The sequence below is a fragment of the Gopherus flavomarginatus genome, chromosome 17 (assembly GCF_025201925.1).
Source record: "Gopherus flavomarginatus isolate rGopFla2 chromosome 17, rGopFla2.mat.asm, whole genome shotgun sequence".
NCBI lineage: Eukaryota > Metazoa > Chordata > Testudines > Testudinidae > Gopherus > Gopherus flavomarginatus.
In genome coordinates, this window is record NC_066633.1 from 5,264,902 (window position 1) to 5,283,867 (window position 18,966).

The following is an 18,966-nucleotide window of genomic DNA, read 5'->3' on the forward strand; positions in this document are numbered from 1 at the left end:
GTCACCACTGGAACACCACCTCTCTGAATGATGGTAGCTGAGTCAAAAGAAGCATTCTTTTCTCATCCTAACTGTCCACACTAAGGGTTGGGTCAGCATAGCTACGGCGCTCAGGGGTGTGGATTTTTTACACCCCGGAGCACCATTGCTGTGTCGCCCTTAAATTTAAGTGTAGACCAGGCCTTAGTCAATGAGGTTGTGGGGGTGCTCAATGCCAGGATTGGTCCCTTAGAGAATAAAATATTCTGTGAAATTCAGTGCCCAAAGTGATCCATTTGGATTAGGAAATGCAAATTTATTTTGAAACATACCCTATAGTTTCACTGGGGACACTGAACATCAGAAAGACCCTTTTATATCCAGAGTTACATAAAGTATTTTTATGTTCCCTCGTTGTTTTATATACAGGGTGTGCAAGTCTCCAGATATCAAAGGGGTAGCCATGTTAGTCTGTATCCACAAAAACAACGAAGAGTCCAGTGGCACCTTAAAGACTAACAAATTTATTTGGGCATAAGCATTCGTGTGTAAAAAACCTGAAGAAGTGGGTGTTTTACCCACAAAAGCTTATGCCCAAATAAATCTGTTAGTCTTTAAGGTGCCGCCAGAAGTTTCCAGATGTTTCAGACTCCGAATCTCAGCCCTAGTGGTTCCAAAGAAACAGGCATTTGAATGTGACAGTTTTATACTCTGCCCAAGTGCCACCTCCGCATGCATGATTGCCAGTCTACCTATGTATTACATGTAGTGCACTGTGCCCAGAAGGCTGTATAAATTAGTCAAAATTTCTTCTTGCCTCTGATAGAAAGCAAATGACTGGACTTGATTCCATCAAACTTGGCAGGATGACTAGGATGCTGTATAAGCAGGATTTTTCTAAAAATCATGCCTCACTATATCAGCACATTAAAATCAAATTGGTTTCTAAATTTTTTTTTAAAAGGTGCTTACGGTGATGTGCACTGATCTCTGTAAACAAAGGGTCTCATTAAAAATAATGAGGTTGTAGGAAAGAGCAGAATTTGGGCCATTTGTTTTAAAATCCTTATTTTATATATTTCCAAGATAGCTTAAGAGTGAAAACTTTTTCCCTTTGTTTATTTAGACCTTTCGAAACTGGTTCACACTGAACTCTCTTGGCAGATAGGTTAGGCTTGAATTGGCTGAATCACTGAGCTAATAATATGTCTTAGGGTTAATACAACATAAGCCTCAAAATCCTCATTTTTATATCTTTTTCTTTTTAGAACTTCCCCATTTGTGCTTTAATGACTTATTAAACAGATAATTCAGTCTGAGAGGTTTTCATACTGGCACATTCAACAAGTTCATCTGCTTGGCCCTGAGCTAATATACAATTGACTAGACCAAATTCCACCAAATTGTGCACAGTGACATATGAAACTCGCACTCCATGGTATATTCATGAATGTTACTCTGCTGGGTCTAGCTACTGTGACAAATCAGGGATGAGAAGCCAAACTTCCTCCCACTCTTTCAGCCTTTGCTCATCCAGCACTGCAGAAAGCATCTGTATATTTAACCTCTTTCTGGCTCCTCAACAGATCAAATTAGGATTAGCACAGTGCCATATCAGAACCTTTTTTGAATTATAGAATCTCCTGCAATAACAAAGGAAAAGTATGTGATCCGATTTGCAAGTTAACAGTCACTACTTTTTAAACTAGTGTATCTTTACATGACTATTGTCATTCCTTCTTGACTCATCTTGAAATATATGTCATGACCAAGTGTCAGTTAAAGGATAAAATTGCTTGTCTGAGACAGTAGGGTTCAAGTCTAAGATACCATATCATTTTTATTTTGTTGTGATGAATCAAAAGGAATCTGAGACCATCTGGAATTAAGAGTAGGGTGACCATATTTCCTTATGCTGAATATGGGACACGTAATAAAATTACTCCTTCCAACGACTTCAATGGCAATCAGTCAGAACTATGCAGTACAAATGTTCAAATTAGTATCATGTTGACTGAGCCCCGATTAAAGACAAATACTGCATAGTTGGATTCTTTTTATTTACCTTCTTATCTTTAAGGCTTTGGGGTTCACACAGGGAGTCGTAACACACACACTGCTGTACATCTCTCTCACATGGGGGGTGACCGACCGACCCCCCTGCCCTACCTGGTGGTCTCTGCCCCCCATGCCTGGCTGAGCTTGGGATGGATCCGCCTCTCCTGGTACCTGCTGCCACGTCTTCCTAAGGCAACACATGGGGGGGGGCACACACAGGGTCACATGCCCCCCCACCCCAGATTTTTGGTAGGGTTGATACTAGAATGTGGCCAGCAGCAGCCCTTTGGCACTGTGCAGGAGGGAAGGGATGGGAGCTGCTTCCAGCCACAGGGGGGAGGAAGGGGAGCTTGTCTCTTCCTGCTCATTTGCAGTGCGCAGCCAGTGCTGGCAGGAAATGGTTAGGGTTAGGGTTGTGGGGCTAGGGTGACCAGATGTCCCAATTTTATAGGGACAGTCCCGATTTTTGGAGGTTTTTTTTTTTACATAGAAAAACACCTATTACCCCCCACCCCCGTACCGATTTTTCACACTTGCTGTCTGGTCACCCTATGTGGTATGGGGCCCTGCCAAGAACCAGAACACAGCAGGGGCTGTGCTGAGGGACCAGCAGGGGGAGCGGCCAGCTTCGTGTGCTGCAGCTTCGCCCCGCCACCAGCCTTGCACACCCATCCTCATCATTGGCCACTGAACCCTCCCACTCATCGTGGGCGGCTGGTGAGCAGGGATCTGGTCAGCACAGTAGTGATGGGGGAGACAGAAAATACTGTCTCCAGACAATTTGCCCATTTTTAAGAAGAAGTTGGGACTCCTGCAGGAGGGCTTAAATATGAGACTGTCCTTTTAAAAACGGGACATCTGGTCACCCTGATTAAGAGAAAGGGCCACCTTTTCATTGGTGTCTATTTCTCCAGGCCTACTGGGTCAATGAAAAACCAGAACAATGCCCCATGATTCTCTTGTATATATGTGTGATAGAGGCAGCTCTTCGGGGTAGGCGCGGTCAGTTTGCTTTCCCAGTTTGGAATCAGATAAAGTACAGCCATGACCTACTGCTTCCAGTTGTTTCTGATCTCACCTTTATATGTCACTTTTGCTCTCCCACTCCTAGAGGTTGCCTCCTCTGCCTTGTGACTGTACTGGTGACAAAGTGTTTTCTAGCTCTTCATAGATGTGTCGTACTAGCTATCATCTGTGGTATTTATAACCATTTACCACCTTGGTATTTATTAGCTGTCTACACTATCCTCTCCCACTACATGAACCCCCTTTATCATCACAATCTCTGAAGACCTTGGCCATGTGCCAGTGTAAATATAAAAGAGAGATTAGTAATGTTTGTCATCTGCTGGCCAAAAGACTCCTGTAGCCAACAAATAAACTGCACTGCCTGGAAACTCCACAGCACACTGAATACTGCTAATTCTAAAATGTCTGTAACTAGGACAATGCTGTTATAGGGGGCAAGGTCAGACATTCAGATCCAGAAAGCTGCATCTGTAATCCAACCCCCGGGCAACTTCCTGCCTAGGCTACCCTTGTTCTCAATATTTTCCACTGTGACACTCCTGCTAGTTCCTGCACCACCACAGGGATGACTCTAGCCCTAGCACTCTGCTTGGGGCTGAGCAAGGAGCCTAGCTGTACTATCTGGCCCTCAGGGAAATGACCGTGGATAAAGCCCCTCCTCTTTCTTATACCAGCGGGAGTTAGGCAGCAGTTAACTGGAGGCAGCACATGCTACTCCTTTAAACACGCCCACTTCCCAAAGCTCTTACTTCTTTGCCTGACACTGGACAACTGCATGTGCAAGACTTCACCAAACATGCTGCTCCGGGTTTCTTGCAGGATGGCTCAATTTCTTGCATGGTCATACAGTAGCATAAAGTATGAATCATGTGATTCAGAGGCTGTCCCAGTAAATAGGATTCGATGACTTGTGAAAGAAATAGGGTTCAGAGAGCTGGGCACATTCCAATAGTTCTGTGACTATATAACTTCTCTGCTGCCCATATCCCTGCAATAAATAACGAATCACCTACCCACCTACCTCTTTTTAATTTTTTATTCTTCTCCCTTTTGGTAAAATCAGTGTTGTATTTTACAGTGAAATAAGAGAGGTTGCTAGAGAACAATCCAAGGTGATCCCACTGGTGGTTCTGTGCATGCTACCTTTATAACACTTCCAGCCTGTTGATGCAGAGATAAGAAGCTGGAACAGAATATTAGATACTGTTCTAGCTGCATGACTAATGTTAGTGATTATGTTTCAGGCTCTGCTGTATATGTGTGTGTGTGAATAGTTCCTTCAGGTAAGACTATAGAAGCATAGTTTAGTCTGTATGGACATTCATGGCACTTTCTGTAGAATAGAAGTTTGCTCCAGTATTCTGGTTCTCCACTGTTTTGTAGGGAGCTGTATGTGGTTACTGCTGTCTGCTCCAGAGCTGGCTGTGTTTCACTGGTGCAATTTGTGAAGTTCTTTGAACTCCTTTGTCTGAAATTCAGCTCAGTGTTGTGGTCGTCCGTAGTACTTAGGTCTTGTGCTGACTCTCTGCACAGGTTGGAATGTTAGCACTTTGTGATGAAACCACTATGTAAAATATTATATTATTCTTTATTATTCTAATTCTTCATTTTATTTTCTTTACCAATTAGAGCAAAGCAAATAATTCATAGTGAATAATCTATTCAACCCATCATGTAGTCTCTTTCTTCTACTCATGAATTGTCCACGAGTACCTTACGATTTTCTCAAATTAATTCATTATTCAAAATTATTCACCAAATAGTTTCTGTGAATAATATTTGGTCGGTAGATGGTGTATATAAACACTACATAATCAATGCTGCATTGTTTACATTGCACTGGACACATTTATATGGTGTTGATTCAGTACCCTGGCTAGATGAACATCTAGCTTAGAATCAGGGCCCCAGTGAAATTCTTTATGTTTACAAGATCAGAATTCACTTTCCATAAATATTACCAAATTGCTGTTTCCACAAACATTCCTGCCAGTAAACTCCTTCACAGGAATAGTTGCAGGAATGAACACAAAAGGTGAGTAAACTCCGACTAAGCAAACTATTTTTTTTTATTTGAGTGAATATTGACAAAAAAGTTTGGGAGGTATTTGCTCACCATCTTTAAAGACATACATAGCACCACTATGTTACAATCATTCTACCACCAAAGGCTGCCAGCTCAGTGTTGCTATCAATCTCTTGTTTCATTTGATCTCATCTATGGATGCTTATCCACAGGCTATCCAAATGTTAATGACTATGAATATCTGTTGGCAAAATGTTTTTTAATCTCCTGTTGGAATCCCACTTCAGAACCCACTGAAATTTGGCAAGGACACAGGTAATTTTCCAGTAAAAAAACCCAACTTATTGGAGTTAACATATGCTTTCAATTTTTAAGATATTTAATAATGTTTTCACCTCTAATTAGGAAAAATATCTGATTTTGGCTTTTTCACTCTCTTGGGAGCTGGGAGTTTGGTTTTGCCAATTGCCAAGTCATTACAGTGTTCCATTCCTTGTGATAAAGACTGCTTTTCAAGTTCTGAATAAATTTGGATACAAATCTAAGCAACAACTGATTTCCTGGAGAACAGTAACTTAACTCAAACCCCATAATCTACATGAAAGGAACATTCAAGTTTAGACCAACAATACCAGAGAAATTCTAAATAAAAACTGCCACATCCAGCGCACTCTCTACAGTAACAGGCAATATACTTAATATACAGGTAACTATTTACCGATAAATAGTTATATTTACTAATGTTGTTTAAATACATACTTTCCCTGCAGTGCTGTGGTTCAAATTAGGATTCAGTTATTTATTTGCTAATCAGTAACTAACATCCCAAACTAGGTGGTTTGTTTTATTACAAAAAAAAATACAAAAATAAAATTACACGACATGGGATGCATTTTGAATCCGCTGAGATATTAAAGCACAGGAATTGGGGGTTACAATGGAAAATCAATTTACTCTTAATAACTGCAGCCCTGCTGATGCTGGTAAAATAAAACTCCAAGAGAAACAGAAAGACTGGGAGTCTGGTTCTAGTATGCTACAAGTTGGTTTCAAGGAATTTCGCTCTCGGACTTGCATTGTCTAGCTTCGCCTTACAAGAGTAAACACAACAGTGCATTCTTTTCTCACAGGCTATTACGGTCTCTCTAAAATATATATTGAAGTGCTATGGCCCACATCCCCAGCCAGCTAATGTAAATAGGTGTGACTGTGTTGACTTTAATTGAACTGTACTTATTTACAGCAGCTGAGGAGTTGGCCCTGTAATTAACTTTTCTTTTACTGATTTACAAAAACACAAGTAATTTGGAAATCTCTTTTGAAAGGAAAACTTTTTCTTACAAAACTTATACATGCATACATACAGGGTCATATCTTCAGCTCTGCTATTCCATTTTACTCCAGCCAGGGATCTGACTTTCAGTATACACACCCCACATGTGTGTTGCTCACAGCCATGTAATACACTGCAGTGCTATATGACACATGCATTTATCATGCATCTTTGATCTCACTCACACTCTACCCCCAATCCATCTCTGAGTGTGAGTAGCTCTTGAACAGCCACTATTTTATTTACTTATTTCTGAAAATCAGCCTGATGTGTCTTTCACAAATGAGAAATTTCTACCGAAAATTACACCAGACAAGGCCTACAATGGGGAATATTCAGTCCTGGACCACTGACAGATTTAAAGTCCTAAAAGGATTATAAATAGTTTCTATATCGGTTAGCTTGTGATGTATCAGACCTTAAGATCTTCATATTATTATGTATTGAAAAGCTGTTTTAGCAAATGTTTCCTATTGTCTTCTGTGGGATGAGGGTTGGGCCTCCTGAGAAGCAGCATGTCTTGTGGCTATAGAATAGGACTGGCAGTCAGGAGGCTGAGGTTCTGCCACAGACTTACTGCATAATCTTTGACAAGTCGTTTACAGAATGATCTTCATCCAATGGTCTCTGACTTTGGGTGCCCAACTGGAGGCACCTTGGTCCTGCTTGTCAGGGACACTGACCCCTTGCAATGCCATTTAAAGTCAATGGGAGCTATAAATATTCAGAATCTTGAACATCAAGCCCAAGGTATCTCTAGTTGGGCACCCAAACCTGAGACACACAAAATCAGAGGCCATTTTTGAAATCCTGGCCTTTAGCCTTCCTGTGCCTTATTTCACTGGGGGGAGGAGGGGTTATTATGAGACTCAGCTCATTAACATTTGCAAAGTGCTTTGGGATCTTTGAATGGAAGGCACTATAGCAGGGCAAGTATTATTTATTATTCCCAGCAGTTGTGGAAAGATATCTAGACATCTGAGAGGAGGTGCTGGCAGCTACCATCTTGGAATGGTTCCTTCTGAGGGGCCAGAACTTATAGACTCATAGACTCTAGGACTGGAAGGGACCTCGAGAGGTCATCGAGTCCAGTCCCCTGCCCTCATGGCAGGACCAAATACTGTCTAGACCATCCCTAATAGACATTTATCTAACCTACTCTTAAATATCCCCAGAGATGGAGATTCCACAACTTCCCTAGGCAACCTATTCCAGTGTTTAACTACCCTGACAGTTAGGAACTTTTTCCTAATGTCCAACCTAAATCTCCCTTGCTGCATTTTAAGCCCATTGCTTCTTGTTCTATCATTGGAGGCTAAGGTGAACAAGTTTTCTCCCTCCTCCTGATGACACCCTTTTAGATACCTGAAAACTGCTATCATGTCCCCTCTCAGTCTTCTCTTTTCCAAACTAAACAAACCCAATTCCTTCAACCTTCCTTCATAGGTCATGTTCTCAAGACCTTTAATCATTCTTGTTGCTCTTCTCTGGGCCCTCTCCAATTTCTCCACATCTTTCTTGAAATGCGGTGCCCAGAACTGGACACAATACTCCAGTTGAGGCCTAACCAGCGCAGAGTAAAGCGGAAGAATGACTTCTCGTGTCTTGTTTACAACACACCTGTTAACTTGTGGCCTCTTGTAAAGATTGTTTTTCGTAACAAAACTTTTTGGGTTTTCTTGTGACAGAAACATTGACCACTGGAATGGATCTCTCAGGGCATGGTGGCTGCAAGGAAGGAGTGAGACATAGCCCCTTTTACCATAGGAGCACCCTCTCCCATTTAGAGCTCTGCAACATTTTCATAAGAAACCCAAAATTATGAAACTTGCCCACCTTGTGGTTATGCAAAAATAACTCAAGCCAGTCTCTCTGTGAATCAGTTGAATGACCTTGGTGCCATTTGTGGCTTCCCATCAAAGCTGAGTGAAATTCACCATTTTGCACAGTTTCCACATGACACTAGGAGAAACTTGGCAGAATCAACTTTCACTTTCAGTCTAGGGTTAGCATCCAAAATTCAAAGTGAAACTCAGGAGGTCAAATTCATCCCTCATGAAACTCAGCTGGAGAAAATAGATTTATATCAGGGTGAATTTAGGGCAGGGTGTCTGAACCAACATGGATTGAAACCAAATCCTCATGGCCCAAAACCAGCAAGTTTCGTACAACTCTGTTTGTACCTGGTACATGTGGCTTGTTATTTCTCCTTCTTTGGTCACCAGTTCTGAACTGAACAGCTCCCTAAAGAGACAGCCCCAGTAGAGGGCACTCCTTCCCATAAGCTTGTTCACAAGTGATACATTCCAATCCTAGCCTATGAAACAAAAGTTAATTAGAGTGGAAAGAGTTAGGTATGCTTTTAATTAAACAGATAAAATATTGCTGCATTAGATTGTGCAACATGTCTGTGTTTCTGCTTCTTTCAGGAAGACCCATTGACACCAAACTGGAACAGATGGAAGCATTCGTTTCCCAAATACTTTGTGTCCCACCCATTTGCACTATGGTTCCAGCGTCCAGTTCGAGATGCAGACGTTCCATATGGAGTTTCAAGGTCTGTTTCCTTGGCTGCGTTCCAAGGACGCTTCTGGGAACTTGTATACAATGATGTACTCTTTGTCATAGACAAAGATGCTGAGTTACTTGACCTCACAAGATGACTTTGTTCCTGAATCTAGACATGGAGACAGTTAGCTTGCACATAGATAAGATGCAGATTTGCCTTGTTCCACATCCACCTTCTCCCGTTTTCACTTTTACTCTCCATGCCACTCCATGCTTGAAAAAGTTTCCTCTTTTGAAGGTACTAAGCACCCTATTGTTTCCTTCAAATTCCTCCTTAAAATCCTCTTACTCTGTGAATACTTTGATTTCCTACATCAGTCGTGTCTCTGTGCCTGTATGTGGGAAGAAGCATGATCATGTAGACTGGGAGGAGGAAAAAAACAGGTTCTGTTCCTAGTTGTGCAAGGGTCCTCCTGTGCAACCTTGAGCAATGCACTTAACTTCTCTGTGCCTATCTGTAAAATAGGGATGACGATAAGTCATTGCGAAGGGTGTTGTGGAGCTTGTCTCAGTCATGTTTGTAAAGCACTTGGAGATCCTCCTATGGAAAGCACTGTAGACGTGCCACTGAAATTTGAGTTGGATTATAAGATGCAGGGGGATGGACCCTTTTCTTGCGGTGTGTTTTGGAAAGTGCCATGTTAGCATATAGGTGATCTATAAATAATAATAAAGGTCTAGTCCAACATTTTTAAAAGTGACTAGTGATTGTCAGTGTCTCAGTTTTGGGAGCCCAGCTTGACACTCTTTAAAGGAGCTGGATTTTCAGAAAGTGCCGAGCACCCGCCTTCTGAAAATCAGGCCACAGTAAGGCATCTCACATTGGGCACCCCGAGTTAGCAGTTGTATTTGAAAATCTTGGCTCTTTTCATAAGTCACCATTATTCACAGAACAACATATGGAGTTACCAGAGTGTGAGTGATCCTACAACATAGGAATGAAAGCATTTGTGTGTGGCTTCTTCCAGAAGCTGATGTTTGACTGAAGAGAGCAAGGAGGGGTGATTTTCTCTTGCTTATGTGCTTCAGCTGAGAAAAGTAAAAGGCAAGGAAATCAATTTGTGTGATTAGTGCATCTAGGTGCTTTGTGCACTGTGGGTGGTCTGCAGATAGCAAGGCTCAGAATCTGTAGTGAGCTGAGTTATTTACTGATGAACTGAGAAGCCGGTGCTGTGATCCTACAGGAGTTGCTACCCTAGGCTAACTGGACAATATGTACATTCCTGATGGACTACACTCAGTCACTCAAATAAACAGTCCTTGTACACTTTGCTGCCCTGGGCAATATCCTGTTCTCCTTGTGTGATTAAAAACAGCCCTACTAAGCAGACAGTACAATCAGGTGGATTCACTTTAACTTCAGGTGTTTTTATTGAGCTTTAGTTAAAATTAAACAATACTCAAGTGTTTATAAAAGAAACTCCCTCAAGAAATAGTTTGGCATGCTTTGGATGACTGCAGGGGCCTTGTACTGCTTAAAACAATTACATACATTTCAAGGAAGCTTAAGCATGATTTCTCTCATAGCGTCCAACATGCAAAGGTCAAATATCATTTTAAACCTTCTATTGAGAGCTGGATACACTGTTGCAAAGCTGTAACCTCAGAAAAACCAATCCCAATGACGTTACAGCTACTCAGTGGAAGAGAGATACAAGGCTGCAACGTAGTTCTCTCTTCCTATTTCCATCAAGGATTACAAGCTCATCTTTTAAGCATCCGCTGATGTCTCGAGGACAAGGGTGCTCCAGTCAGCTAAATATCAAGGGTCCCGCTGGGCAGGGCTTTGGAATAGAGCCCAGAGCTGGAGCGCAGAGCAGCTCCGGAGCAGTGGAGCTGCAGGTTTTTGCCTGGAGCTGGAATGGAGCCGGAGCACAGCTCCAAACCACTAGGTTTACTATCGCCTTCTCCTCTACCCCATTTGCTTCTTGTTGTTTTCCTTCAGTAAGGATTAATGGAGACGTTATGTAAGAGAGTAGGAATGTCTTATCTGCTCATTTCCTTTCTCCTGTAAATGTTTCCACTAATCTGTCCCACCAAAGGCACTAGGTTTACCTATGTTAATGAGGGGTTCCATAGCAAACAGTGAATTGGTGTATATAGAGATGGAACGTTCATATTTTGCCATTTGTTTCACAGTGAGGAGATGTTACATTTTAGCTTGGTTTTCCAAGTGTTACCTCCAGAGCTTTGGAAGAACTCTTTGACAGCCTGACAGGTGGGCATAGCCATATCCCCAGTGTTTCCTCCAAAGCAATTAGAAAGGAAATGAGCAGGTAGGAATTTTCCAGTCACAATCAGGCCCTGTCTACATTAAGGAAATTCACACTGGTATAAACACATTAATGTAATTATAGTAACAACAGTAATATAGTTACAGCAGCAAAACCCCCTGGTTTTTGTAGACTGGCTGTACCGGTGCAAAGCATAGTGTAATCTGGTGAGAGGCCGAAGTAAACTGCCCTGTGTAAGACCAGCTTTGTGCCAGTTTAGCATGTCTACATTAGATGTTTGCACTGAAGTAGTGACAGCAATACAGTTGCATTGTTGTGGGTTTCCTTAGAGTAGACAGGGCTTGAATAATCAGGATGCTTAAAACCAGAGGCAGGTACTCTTCTCAGTTAATTTTTGTCCTGCAATAGGGTAGTTTGCAAAAGTTAATGAGCAAATCATGACAGGGAGACACATTTTAGTCTTTGGACCTTCTCTTGCCTAAGATGACTCCTTGATTTGTATCACTGAAACTACTTTAGTGAATGACTAAAACAAGATCAGCATGGGACACTTCTTACATTTTTTGACAAGTGCCAAAGTGATGTTCCCAAACAGCTGTTCCTGAAATTAATTTCTTCACTAGTAAACTGAGGATAATAGTATGTTACAGTAAATATAAACTGGAAAAATATAGTGTGTGGATCAAGGGAAAAATATTGATTCCCAACATCGGTGCCAGAGTACAATTCACCTTCCATTGAAGTTAGTGGAAATCTTTCCATCTAATTCAATCAAAGTTGGACCAGGTCTGCAGTGTGTAAATGTAACACACAAAAGGTAAAACCAGCAGTAAGTACAGTGGGAGGTATTACAACAAAAGCAACCTAAAAGAATGTATCCGAGACCAGTCATGGGATGGTGGCAAAGCTGTCACTTTGCTCTGGACTGGAATCCAATAATACTTTACTCTTTTAGAGCACTTTTAATTTGAATATCACAAAGCACAGTGCAAACATTAATAAGCCCCATGACACTTCTGGAAGGAAAGTACATAGCTATTAGTACCCCTATTGTATAAGTGGGTAAAGTCAGTCAAAGAGGTGATGTACTCAAAGTTAAAAACAACTCAGTGGCAGAATAGGAAATACAGTCAAGAATCGTGACTTTGAGTCCTCAACTGTAACTACTGGAAGTATTATGTCTCATTGAGAGACTGACCTTGTTTTTTTAACTTAGGTTTTTTTTTCTAGTTTTAACAATTTTTCAGGGTCCCTCCTACCACATACCTACATTTTCAGCCATTTTATATTAATTTAAAACTATGCATTGAATGAGCATCCAGATCCCATTCATTTTGTGTCTATCTTCAAACTGGGACTCTTGGCCCAGAAAATGTTGTAAATACTTTGAAGTAAAATTTTCAAAAGCACCTAAAAGTCACTTATAAGCCTAAATCCCATTTTCAAAAGTGATTTAGACACTTAGGAACTTCACTAGAAAAGCACCTTTCCCTCTCCTGGTATTGACACCTCCTCCTCAATTATTGGGAGTGGACTACATCCACCCTGATTGAATTTGGCCCTGTCAGCAATGGTTCTCCACTTGTGAGGTAACTCCGTTCTCTTCAGGTGTCAGTATAATAATGCCTGCATCTGTAATTTTCACTCCATGCATCTGAAGAAGTTGGGGTTTTTACTCACAAAAGCTTATGCCCAAATAAATCTGTTAGTCTTTAAGGTGCCACTGGACTCCTTGTTGTGTTTAGGAACCTATGGATCACTGAAAGTCCTAAGTAATTTATGTGCTAATGGAAATTTTACCCTGAATCTAAATGTCCCTGCATTACATTTCCCCTTAGATATAAAATTGATAAACCAGCCTATATACTAATACACTACCCCTGCAAAGCCAACATCAGTGCAATGGGTCTATAATATAGTTAAGCTTCAAATCTTAATCTCTTTGTGAGCCACATCCTGTTTTCAGTTAACTGATCTCATGTGGGGGAAATTTACCAGAGGAAATATCTCAAGTTTGGAAAGTACCAAAAACTTATCTTTAGTTTCTTTGTGTAATTCAGTGCCTTTTAAGATAAAGGTGTAATATTTTACAGAACTATGAAGGCGAAAGAGAGGGAATAGACTCACTTAACATACAGCAGAGACATACAGTATTGTTAGCACATTGAGGTTTTTTGTGTCTCTCTCATTCAGAAACTGAAATTGACCCAACTGTATTATGGCCTCCCCTCTGAAACCATTAACTTCTATTTCTTTGAACTCCCACTTAAAAATGGCCACACCCAGGCATATTCTCTTTAAAAAAAAAAAAGTAATTCATACCCTGGCTGAGAATTTCTGCGTCATATTTCAACCCAATGTGAATTGTATGGTCCTAGTTCTAGAACTATGAAAGCAGAGGTTTATAATGGAAACACTGACTGATCTTTACCACTAGCCATTCACACCACTCGAGTTCTGTTTGTGTCAGTGTTTCCATATTTAATTTTGGTAGCATAAAGGACAATGCTATGGTATGCGACACTGTCTATCTTGCGCTCAGAAAACAGAACATCTATGAATAAACTTGCACCACATCAAAGCTGGAAGTACAGATGGAATGGTATTAGGGGCCAATCCTGCAATTATTATTCAACCCAAACTCCCACTCACTAAGGGGGCCTTATTTTGAAGGCCATCAGTTTAAACATTAACCTTACCAAAACTTAGATCATGTGGCCACTTTCACATTTTCACCATCAAATATCTTATTGAAATTAGAATCCTGATTTTTAAAAGGTTACACATGCAGTTACCATGACTGCATGTACAAATCAGGTAATTGCATACCCACATTGCTATAATTAGCCATTTGCATGTGCAACGATAGTAATTAATATTAATACTTAGCTTATATATAGCACTTTTCATGCACAGGTCTCAGTGATTTGCCAGGCACCATATAGGGAAGCTATGGCAGCAGCTGGATTAGAATCCAGAAGTTCTGACCCCCCAGTCTCCTGCTCTTATTATAAGACTACACTGTGTGAAGTTTACATTTACCTAGTTTTGTAACCCCAATCCCCTTTTCCTCATTCTTGTTTTTAGTTAGCTGCTAATCATTTTCTGACAAAGCAAAGGACCAAATTCTGCTCTTGGTGACACTCCTGAAACCCCATTGACTCTAGTAAGATTGTATGGGTCTAACTGAGAGAGGAATTTGGTCCAAGGAGGAGATTTTTAATGAATAAAATTAAAGGGCTGAGAACATAAATATGGGAAACCTCTTGCAGCAACTGCTTGAACTCCTAAAAGAATTTGACCCTTCTCTCTGAAAATACCAGCCACCACAAAATGCTAGTTATTCATCTCTAAATTCCATCAGTAGATTAGCTGACAGCTGTGATTTGAAAAGTCTTGGGCCATGAAACAAAACGAGCTCAAATGTTTTCTGTTATAGATAACAGAGCTTGAAATGGTAAAGAAAACTGAGCAGCTGCCCATCTATTATGTTACATAAAGAGACCCTGTCTGTTTTGCAGCAGATTTTCAGTGCGTGTTTAATTCCTGTTGTTTTCAGCTGACCTCTCAGAAGTCTGAAAATAAAATTAGTTTCCAACAATTTCATCCAAACATTTCCTGCTCTATCTTAAAACAATCATGGTTTCTATAGGCTGTGTTGTGCAAACACTACTAGGAGCAGTGCTTATAGTGCAGAATACTCACAGTAGTGGGTGCTTGCAAAATGGTCCTGTTGTGAGTGCATGAGCACCACTAGTGCAACTCTGGGGAGAGAATAAATATTGTAAGTCATACATAAAAAGTGGCTCTCTTTTTAGATATAGTTCTCTCCAACTGTGCTTGATTTTTAAACTAAACTACTCTTTGGAAATCTAGAGAATATATCTCCCAGATGATGACAAATACTATTTTTTCCTATATTACTTAACATTGTCTATTTAAGACAGGGAGGTGGGAGTTTAATGGAAAGATTCTTGGGAACGTTTTCTCTTGCCTGTACCACAGATGTGATAGCACACTTGAAAACAGAACATTACTATACTGTGCAGGCAACCAAAGAGCTGAGTCACACAACAGCTATGTGAGTGGAGCTGATGAATGTTTCTGAGCTCTTCAAACAACACATGAATATAACTCTTTTATCACATAAAGGGGTGGGGGGGAGGTGGGAGGTAGGAAGTTCAAGATCTTACCTAAATGTTTCTTTCAGCCTTTCTATAAAGCAGTACAGAAAATACGTACAGAATCAAAGAAGTACTTTTGGACAGGACTGGACTAGATGGACCACTGGTCTGATGCAGTATTTGCACCTGTAACTTTCTCTGTAAGGGTCCAGTCCTACTAAGTATGGAGTGCCCTCAATTCCCACTTTGATTCTTATCTCAACTGGTCCTCGGGGGGAAGAAGGAGAACCCCCTTCTTATGAAGAAACCTTCCTAGGTACGTGGTCTAAATGAAATTACTGAAAAGGATCAGGGGATTCTAGTGCAGTACAAACTGAAATATGAGGCAGTTGCAAAAAAGGCTAATTCTAGAAGAGTGTATTCAAAGGCATGTCATAGGTAAGACACATTAGGTAATTGTCCTGCCCTGCTTGGCAGTGATGAGGTCTCAGCTGGAGTACTGTGTCCAATTCTGGGTGCTGTACTTTAGGAAAGATTGGGGACAAGTTGGAGAGAGGAACAAAAATGATAAAAGATTTAGAAAACCTCATCTATGAGGAAAAAAGGTAGAGGAAAAAAACTGGGCATGTTTAGTTCTCAGAAAAGAAGACTGAGGGGAGACATGATAGTCTCCAGATATGTTCAGGGCGGTTATAAGGAGGTTGGTGATTAATTGCCATGTCTTTTGGAGGTAGGACAAGAAGCAATGGGCTTAATATGCAGCAAGGAAGATTTAAGCTAGATATTGGGAAAAGTGTTCTATCTACAAGTTGTTTGTAGTGTTGTAGCCCTGTTGGTCCAAGGATATTAAAAAGACGAAGTTGGTGAGGTAATGTCTTTTATCTTATAATTGTAAGGGCAGTTAAGTTCTGGAATAGGCTTTCCAGGGAGGTTGTGGAATTCTCTTCATTGGAGGATTTTAAGAATAAGTGAGACAAACACAGATCAGGGATGGTCAGGTTCACTTGGTGCTGCCTCAGTCCAGGGGGCTGGACTTGAGGACTGCTTGAGGGCCTTTCCAGCCTGACATTTCTATGAAAACAAACACTCCCACCCATCCCCCCAAAACAGGGTTTTGTTTAGTTTGTTTTGTCATAAAATGTAACAACTGGCAAAAACATTTATTAATATTGGGTTTTGTAAGACTTTTAAAAAACCCACAAACTTAAATTTCGCTGTAACTTAACTGTCACTGCCCATTGAAAGATCAAAAAGAGCAGGCCAGTAATGTTGATAATCTTTGTCCATGGTCAAAATTTTCAAAAATAGAAGTCTGAAGTTAGGTTATGCTCTTATTAGGTACCGAAGAGCAGGAGAAATCTCCTTCTGTGAGTACCCTCCAGATACTAACGGGATTCTCCCTGTGTGAGCTTCTCCATTCCCCCACAAACACTGGGGATCCCCTGTGAGCACCCCCAGGACCCCCACAAAGGATCCTGTGAAGTTCACCCCCATACACACTGGGGATCCCTGTGAGCTCCCCAGCCCCCCCACATACTGCAGATCTATGTGAGCTCCGCCCCCCCCCCCGAGATCCCTGTGAGATTCACCCACACTGCCACCCACCCATACTGGCGATCCCCTGTGACCTCCCCCAGCCATCCACACATGTTGGGGATCCCTGTGAAGTTTACCCACCCCCCACACTGCCATTCACACACGCTGGGGATCCCCTGTGCACTCCTCTAGTCCCCACACAGATATTGCAGATCCTCTGTGAGCTCCCCAGCCCCCCTACTGGGGAAACCTGTGAGCTCCCCCACCCCTCACACTGGGGTTCCATGAGCTCCCCCCATCCCCACCCCGGGTATCCCTATGAGCTCCCCAGCCCTCCCCCGGGGATCCCTGTGAGCTCCCTCAGCCCCCCTGCCATGCCCCCGGGTGCGCTGTGAGCTCCCCAGCCCCCCTCCCCAGATCCTTGTGAGCTCCCCAGCCCACTCCACACACCCGGGGATCCCCGTGAGCTTCCCAGCCCCCCCTTCCCACACACCCACCCACCCACCCTGGGGATCCCTGTGATTTCCCCTAGTCCTCCTCCCCACACCCCCACCCTAGGGATCCCTGTGACTCCCCTAGCCCCTGCCTCCCACACACCCACCCTGGGGATCCCTGTGAGCTCCCCAGCCCCCCTCCCCAGATCCTTGTGAGCTCCCCAGCCCACTCCACACACCCGGGGATCCCCGTGAGCTTCCCAGCCCCCCCTTCCCACACACCCACCCACCCTGGGGATCCCTGTGATTTCCCCTAGTCCTCCTCCCCACACCCCCACCCTAGGGATTCCTGTGACTCCCCTAGCCCCTGCCTCCCACACACCCACCCTGGGGATCCCTGTGAGCTCCCCAGCCCCCCCTCCCCACACACCCACCGTAGGGATCCCTGTGACTCCCCCAGCCCCCCCTCCCCACACCCCCACCCTAGGGATCCCTGTGACTCCTCCAGCCCCTCCCTCCCCACACCCCCACCCTAGGGATCCCTGTGACTCCCCTAGCCCCTGCCTCCCACACACCCACCCTGGGGATCCCTGTGAGCTCCCCAGCCCCCCTCCCCAGATCCTTGTGAGCTCCCCAGCCCACTCCACACACCCGGGGATCCCCGTGAGCTTCCCAGCCCCCCCTTCCCACACACCCACCCACCCTGGGGATCCCTGTGATTTCCCCTAGTCCTCCTCCCCACACCCCCACCCTAGGGATTCCTGTGACTCCCCTAGCCCCTGCCTCCCACACACCCACCCTGGGGATCCCTGTGAGCTCCCCAGCCCCCCCTCCCCACACACCCACCGTAGGGATCCCTGTGACTCCCCCAGCCCCTCCCTCCCCACACCCCCACCCTAGGGATCCCTGTGACTCCTCCAGCCCCTCCCTCCCCACACCCCCACCCTAGGGATCCCTGTGACTCCCCTAGCCCCTGCCTCCCACACACCCACCCTGGGGATCCCTGTGAGCTCCCCCCTCCCCACACCCCCACGCTGGGGATCCCTGTGAGCTCCCCCGCCCCCCGGGGATTTCAGGCCCTTGCTTTGGTTTCTCTTTGTGGTTGAACAAAGCCGGCCCCGGCCTGTCGCTGCCGCCAGCCACGGCCCCAGCCTGCCGGGGGAGGGAAGCGCCGCAGGCGGCAGCTGGAGGGTCAGGCCGGGCCCCGGCCAGTGGGAGCTGCGCGCCGGGGCTCAGGTAAGGTGGCGGCAGGGAACGGCCGGGCCGGGCCGGGCCGGGCCGGGATCCCCGCCCCCCCGTTCCAGGCCGGGCTTGGGCGAGCGGGACTGCCCCGCCCCGCGGGCTAGGGGCCCGGGGACCTCCCAGCCGAGCGCCGCCAGAAATCCCGGCACCCCCCGATCTCCCGCATCGCGGGTCAGGGACCAAGGACCCCCCCCGATCCTGCCTATAGGCCAGGGACCTCAGGACCCCCTGTAGTTCCCCCCGGGCATGGGCCACGGAGACCGACCCCCGGGCCCCACCACAGCCCATCGCCCTTCCCGAGCTAGTGAGAGAAGAGAGGCTGTAAGCCTGTTTCCCCAGCGCTCAGCTTTAGCCCTGGGCCTGAGCTGGTTTGGGGTTAGCGGGGCAGGTGCTGGGGGGTGCT

General features: G+C 44.1%; 1 protein-coding gene across 4 annotated transcripts in view; it reads left to right on the top strand.

Annotated features, from left to right (window-relative positions):
- The window catches only part of TRAF1 (TNF receptor associated factor 1), a 65,874-nt gene that overhangs the window by 12,105 nt on the left and 34,803 nt on the right, over positions 1-18,966 (top strand). For 3 of the 4 annotated variants that reach the window (XM_050926701.1, XM_050926702.1, XM_050926703.1), the window contains exon 1: positions 18,385-18,557. Coding sequence is in view for 1 of the 4 variants with exons in the window: in XM_050926704.1 (XP_050782661.1) it covers positions 8,855-8,982 (128 nt within the window). In the remaining 3 variants the exon portion in view is untranslated. Of the gene's footprint in view, positions 1-8,854; positions 8,983-18,384; positions 18,558-18,966 lie in introns of those variants that run through there. The other variant, XM_050926704.1, reaches the window with a different exon arrangement.